This window comes from Eubalaena glacialis, chromosome 5 (genome assembly GCF_028564815.1).
Source record: "Eubalaena glacialis isolate mEubGla1 chromosome 5, mEubGla1.1.hap2.+ XY, whole genome shotgun sequence".
In the NCBI taxonomy this organism is placed as follows: domain Eukaryota; kingdom Metazoa; phylum Chordata; class Mammalia; order Artiodactyla; family Balaenidae; genus Eubalaena; species Eubalaena glacialis.
The window spans coordinates 156,101,853-156,108,298 of NC_083720.1; the positions used below are offsets into that span (position 1 = coordinate 156,101,853).

Here is a 6,446-nt window from a genome sequence, read left to right on the forward strand (position 1 = left end):
TTTTAACATTTAATGACATTCTGAGGTCTATTCTCTTACTGAAGAAGATGAAGTCTGAATAGAGCCAGCACTCATCATCGAAATCTTCCTTGTTTGTGTTGATTCCCTTTGGGTTCATGTTTTGAACCCCTGCCAATGCCTAAGCAGTTCTACTAAATTAAGGATAGGTGCCAATTAACCACTTAAAATAAAAAAATACTGACAACAGCATGCTAATCACAGATGTATCGGAAGGGCTGCCTATACAAGTTGATTACACATGCCATGAATCTTACATAAGCCTCTCAAGAGGCCCTTCTGAAGGAACATGAGTAAATTCAGCTATGATGGGGATTAAGAATGCTTACTAGCCACCCTCAGTGGTCCATCCAGCTTACCCGAATGCTTGGTCCCCTGTCCAGGTAGACAGTGAACTTGATTTGGAAGCTGTGCTGGAAATGCCCCATTGGCCTCTTGAGATCCACTCTCTACCATTTCCACGTTGCTCTGCGTCCTGGGAGCCTAGCCTGTGAGAAAACACCAAAGGTCTCCCTTGCTTTCTGGTGTCTGGTTGGATCATCCAGTGAAGGATATTGAAAAGAGATCAGAGGATGGAGAAGCATGAAGTCCTGGCATTGTTTCCTTGGATCCTCTTGTAATGGTGGCCATGAGTGGGTCACATCCTTCAAGGTCACATCCCTCACATCCCTCAACACCCCTCAGAGACACAACTCCCCTCAGGAGACCTTCCCTCAACCAAAGACACAACTCCCCTCGGGGACCTTCCTTCAACCAAAGACACAACTCCCCTCGGGGACCTTCCTTCAACAAAAGACACAACTCCCCTCGGGGACCTTCCTTCAACCAAAGACACAACTCCCCTCGGGGACCTTCCTTCAACCAAAGACACAACTCCCCTCGGGGACCTTCCTTCAACCAAAGACACAACTCCCCTCGGGGACCTTCCTTCAACCAAAGACACAACTCCCCTCAGGGGCCTTACTTCAACCAAAGACACAACTCCCCTCGGGAACCTTCCTTCAACCAAAGACACAACTCCCCTCGGGGACCTTCCTTCAACCAAAGACACAGCTCCCCTCAGGGACCTTCCCTCAACCAAAGACACAGCTCCCCTCAGGGGCCTTACTTCAACCAAAGACACAACTCCCCTCGGAGACCTTCCTTCAACCAAAGACACAACTCCCCTCGGGGACCTTCCTTCAACCAAAGACACAACTCCCCTCGGGGACCTTCCTTCAACCAAAGACACAACTCCCCTCAGGGGCCTTACTTCAACCAAAGACACAACTCCCCTCGGGAACCTTCCTTCAACCAAAGACACAACTCCCCTCGGGGACCTTCCTTCAACCAAAGACACAGCTCCCCTCAGGGACCTTCCCTCAACCAAAGACACAGCTCCCCTCAGGGGCCTTACTTCAACCAAAGACACAACTCCCCTCGGAGACCTTCCTTCAACCAAAGACACAACTCCCCTCGGGGACCTTCCTTCAACCAAAGACACAACTCCCCTCAGGGACCTTCCTTCAACCAAAGACACAACTCCCCTCGGGGACCTTCCTTCAACCAAAGACACAACTCCCCTCGGAGACCTTCCTTCAACCAAAGACACAACTCCCCTCGGGGACCTTCCTTCAACCAAAGACACAACTCCCCTCGGGGACCTTCCTTCAACCACAGACACAACTCCCCTCGGGGACCTTCCCTCAACCAAAGTCACAACTCCCCTCGGGGACCTTCCTTCAACCAAAGACACAACTCCCCTCGGGGACCTTCCTTCAACCAAAGACACAACTCCCCTCGGGGACCTTCCTTCAACAAAAGACACAACTCCCCTCGGGGACCTTCCTTCAACCAAAGACACAACTCCCCTCGGGGACCTTCCTTCAACCAAAGACACAACTCCCCTCGGGGACCTTCCTTCAACCAAAGACACAACTCCCCTCGGGGACCTTCCTTCAACCAAAGACACAACTCCCCTCGGGGACCTTCCTTCAACCAAAGACACAACTCCCCTCGGGGACCTTCCTTCAACCACAGACACAACTCCCCTCGGGGACCTTCCCTCAACCAAAGTCACAACTCCCCTCGGGGACCTTCCTTCAACCAAAGACACAACTCCCCTCGGGGACCTTCCTTCAACCAAAGACACAACTCCCCTCGGGGACCTTCCTTCAACAAAAGACACAACTCCCCTCGGGGACCTTCCTTCAACCAAAGACACAACTCCCCTCGGGGACCTTCCTTCAACCAAAGACACAACTCCCCTCGGGGACCTTCCTTCAACCAAAGACACAACTCCCCTCGGGGACCTTCCTTCAACCAAAGACACAACTCCCCTCGGGGACCTTCCTTCAACCAAAGACACAACTCCCCTCGGGGACCTTCCTTCAACCAAAGACACAACTCCCCTCGGGGGCCTTCCTTCAACCACAGACACAACTCCCCTCGGGGACCTTCCTTCAACCAAAGACACAACTCCCCTCGGGGACCTTCCTTCAACCAAAGACACAACTCCCCTCGGGGACCTTCCTTCAACCAAAGACAGAACTCCCCTCAGGGGCCTTACTTCAACCAAAGACACAACTCCCCTCAGGGACCTTCCTTCAACCAAAGACACAACTCCCCTCGGGGACCTTCCTTCAGCCAAAGACACAACTCCCCTCAGGGACCTTCCTTCAACCAAAGACACAACTCCCCTCGGGGACCTTCCTTCAACCAAAGACACAACTCCCCTCGGGGGCCTTCCTTCAACCACAGACACAACTCCCCTCGGGGACCTTCCTTCAACCAAAGACACAACTCCCCTCGGGGACCTTCCTTCTCCACACAACTCTCTCACTCTCTGGATCCCGGTAATGGCCCCCTCTCCTTGCCCCTTGGAAAATTAGAATAGTTATGGCTCCACGGTTACCATCCTGGAGCATCCCTGTTGCTTTTCCTAAGGGCTGCCCACGTCTTTTAAAATAGTCCCTATTTACTGTTTATTCCTCAATTAACCAGCTTGAGGTTGCCATCTATTTCCTGCTGGGGGTCTAATCCACGTACAGAGTGAGGGTAAGAAGCGTTTGGTACATGAGCAGGGAGAGAGTTGGCCTGATGATGTGGACAAGCCATTTAGTGCATTGATCTAAGTAATCTGACATGTAGCACAAGAGTGTGTGCAGTTGAGGGTACACATTACCAAAAAGAAAAACTGCTTTAAAAAGAGTCCTAATAACTCTCTGAAACTTTTAGTTAAATTTAGTTAAAATCACATGGTGATGTACAGCTTAATTTGATTACTAAGATAGTCTTAGTGAAACTTAAAGATTTTCTTCAGTTTAAAGTGCTTCTTCATGTATATTATCCAATATAATAATGGATGAAGAATTAGCAGAAAAAGATAGTGAGAAAGTAGATAAATATGGAAAAGAAGAGGAGCCGGGAATAAAAGGCTAACATTGAATTAGTCATGAAGTTATTAATTGTTATAGCTTTCTTTTTTTAAAAATTTATTTATTTTTATTTATTTATTTTTGGCTGTGTTGGCTTTTCGTTGCTGTGCATGGGCTTTGTCTGGCTGCGGCGAGCGGGGGCTACTTTTCACTGTGGTGCGCGGGCTTCTCATTGCGGTGGCTTCTCTTGCTGTGGAGCACGGGCTTTAGGCGAACGGGCTTCAGTAGTTGTGGCTCACAGGCTCTAGAGCGCAGGCTCAGTAGTTGTGGCGCACGGGCTTCTTTGCTCTGCGGCATGTGGGATCTCACTGGACCAGGGTTCGAATCTGTGTCCCCTGCATTGGCACGCAGATTCCTAACCACTGCGCCACCAGGGAAGCCAGATATAAATTGTTATAGCTTTCTTACTGAACATGATTTTGCTAAAACTTCCAACAGAAACAAAGCCTTAACCAAATGTCTTTTTTGAAGATTTTATATAGGAACCAATTTAGCTCTGTCCCAGTGTACTTTTACTGAGGGGATAAACAGAAATAGTAAAAGTGTAGATTGTCCATAAACCATGAAGACCATGTGTCTTAGGGGAATTACAGAGTGAAGGTTCTTATATGGCAGCACCAAATGACCTATGTCCACAAGCAGGAGCTTGGGTGGGGTGAAAGGTAACAGTGGCCATGTAGGTGGGCCGGCTTGGAGTCAGCTCACTGTATCTCAGGGTGTCTCACTTCTGGAGTAGTATTGCTCTGGTTGAGTTCTTCTCATCTGTTAGTTTTGCCATCTTCTTCCTGTTGAGCAGCTTCATCTGATCCGAGACTGTATTAATAGCTAAGCAGAGCCTCTGATCACTTTTCCAGTGAGCAGAGCATTTTCTTGACAGCAGCTTCTCAGGTAGCAGAGGAGAGAGACGTTTGCATGTCATTGACTTCATGTTTCATTCAGCTTGAACTCGGAAATCAAAGCCTCATGTGCATATGCAATACTTCGAACGCTGAAGTGAGCTCAAGAAGATGAGAAGGTCTTACCAGGGTAATCAGCTGGACTTTTCCCCCGCTCAAAATGTGGTTTTCATTATAAATGAATTGGCCTTCGGGGGAGAATATTCACAAGAATAGGAACTCGGATTACGTAATATTACCAGTAAGCATCATCTCAACAAAGTGATCTGCGGAAATGAAGGCGTGAAGGCTGGGATCTGCTGGTGAACACGTGTCACAGAGACAGCCTTGTGTAAGACTCACGAAGGTCTGCCCCGCATTACTCAGTGGGGATGTGGGCAGGTCACGCTTAGGTCCGCCGAGAAGAGATAAGGAGGAAACATTTTACGTCCCTGCAGCAAAAGTGTATCCCATGAAATGGTGGCGAGTTCTTTCCCAGAGCTTTCTGAGAGATGGACAATTCTGTTTCTGGGAAAAAGCTAGTGTGGGCTTCCAAAATCCAAGGAGAAGAATATGGGTATATTTTGATACCTGGGGTCACTAGAGCCCCACTCTCAACCTTTAGCCTTCATCACATTTTACTACCAGTTTAGGGACTAAAGTCGTAAAGTCCCTCCAGTGATATAAACATCTTATGTCACTCTTCTGCTGAAAATCTCGACGAGGTCCCGTGTTTCTTTCAAAGCAAAAGTAAAGCACTTCCAGTGGGTCTCAAGGCCCTAGCCCCGGCGTTCGCCTCTGACTTAGTTCCATTCCATGGCCTCTGTCTGTCCTCACTCAGTGTTCACTCTGCTCTCACCACGTTGCCCCTGTCCGTTCACAGCCTTTGCTCTGGCCTCTCCTCCGCAGGGCCGCTCTCCCCGGGCATCTGCGCGGCATCTTCCAGTTGGCTGGAATTCACTTGCATGAGCTCCGCCCTGCCCACGCTACTTGCTGAAGCAAACTGCAGCCATCTCCCGCTTCACCATCTTCATCCCCTTTACTCTGTCCCACTTTTATTCTGCTTCCAAAGCACATGTCACCTTTGAAAATGCTATAATTTATTTATATGTTTATTTTTCTCATCCTCCTCTCTCCCACTGGGATGTAGGTAGCATGAGGCAAAGGTCTTTGATCCTGTTATTCACTAGGACATCATTAGCACTTAGAGCAGTGGCTGGCTTGTACTCAGGGGCAGATAAATATTTGCCTAATTTTGATAACTGCATGTGTAAACAAGAACAACTTATTCAAAATGCATTAAAAAAAAATCTAAAACCTAAAAATATCTCAAACACATGAGTTCTACTAGGAAGTAGACAGTAGCACTTAAAGAATTCGCCGTAAGTCTTTAAAGTATACTACTTGCTATTCAGAGTAGTGATCAGCAAACTATGGCCTGGGCTGAATGTGGCTAGTTAGTTTTTTGGTTTTGTTTTGAATCAGAGTGTTATTGGAACCCAGCCCCTCCCATTCGCTTCTATTGTCCAAGGCAGCTTCTCATAGGCAAGAGCAGAGTTGAGCAAACCTTAGTTTGCTGACACTGACTTAGATCAAAGTTACAGGCATGCATTCCAGCAGTTACCTAAAGAAATGTTTTCACTTATATGTTAGGAGCGTAGAAGGAATCTAAGGGCGGGAGACTGTCGGAAGCGTCTTTGCTTCTGCACTGCAGCTGTCTCTCCATCCCACTCACTCCAAAGTACCTTAAGGGCTTGAATTCTCCAGTGATCTCTGACCTTCAGTTGAAATTGAAATCTGCCAGAATTCTAAAGTAAACAACTCCTTGAAGTCCCATCAGGGTTGTTTTATTACTCAGAATTGTCTATTTTCCATACTATTATTGGGCATCTTTAACATATCATAATAACCTGGATTTTTCAGTGCCTGTGTCCTCAGTGATCTCTTTCCCTTTAAAAAGCAGCTCCCTTGATGTTCTCTGAAAGGTATTCAGACACTATTATACTATATTTACACTTCAATAATTTTCTTGAAGGAAGATATAATTTTCCTTAACATTTAATCCTAATGTAAAATTAGTGTACCCTATACAGCAGCAGCATTGTTACCCTAATAGCTGCATTATAACTAATGATAG

At 47.3% G+C, this 6,446-nt stretch overlaps 1 protein-coding gene across 1 annotated transcript; it reads left to right on the plus strand.

The window, feature by feature from the left end:
* The first annotated feature begins 646 nt into the window (after positions 1 to 646).
* LOC133091871 (sialidase-like) lies at positions 647 to 2,893 on the plus strand. Its single transcript, XM_061191048.1, has one exon. It carries the CDS (start codon positions 647 to 649, stop codon positions 2,891 to 2,893), a length of 2,247 nt encoding a protein of 748 aa, XP_061047031.1.
* Positions 2,894 to 6,446: the final 3,553 nt, after the last annotated feature.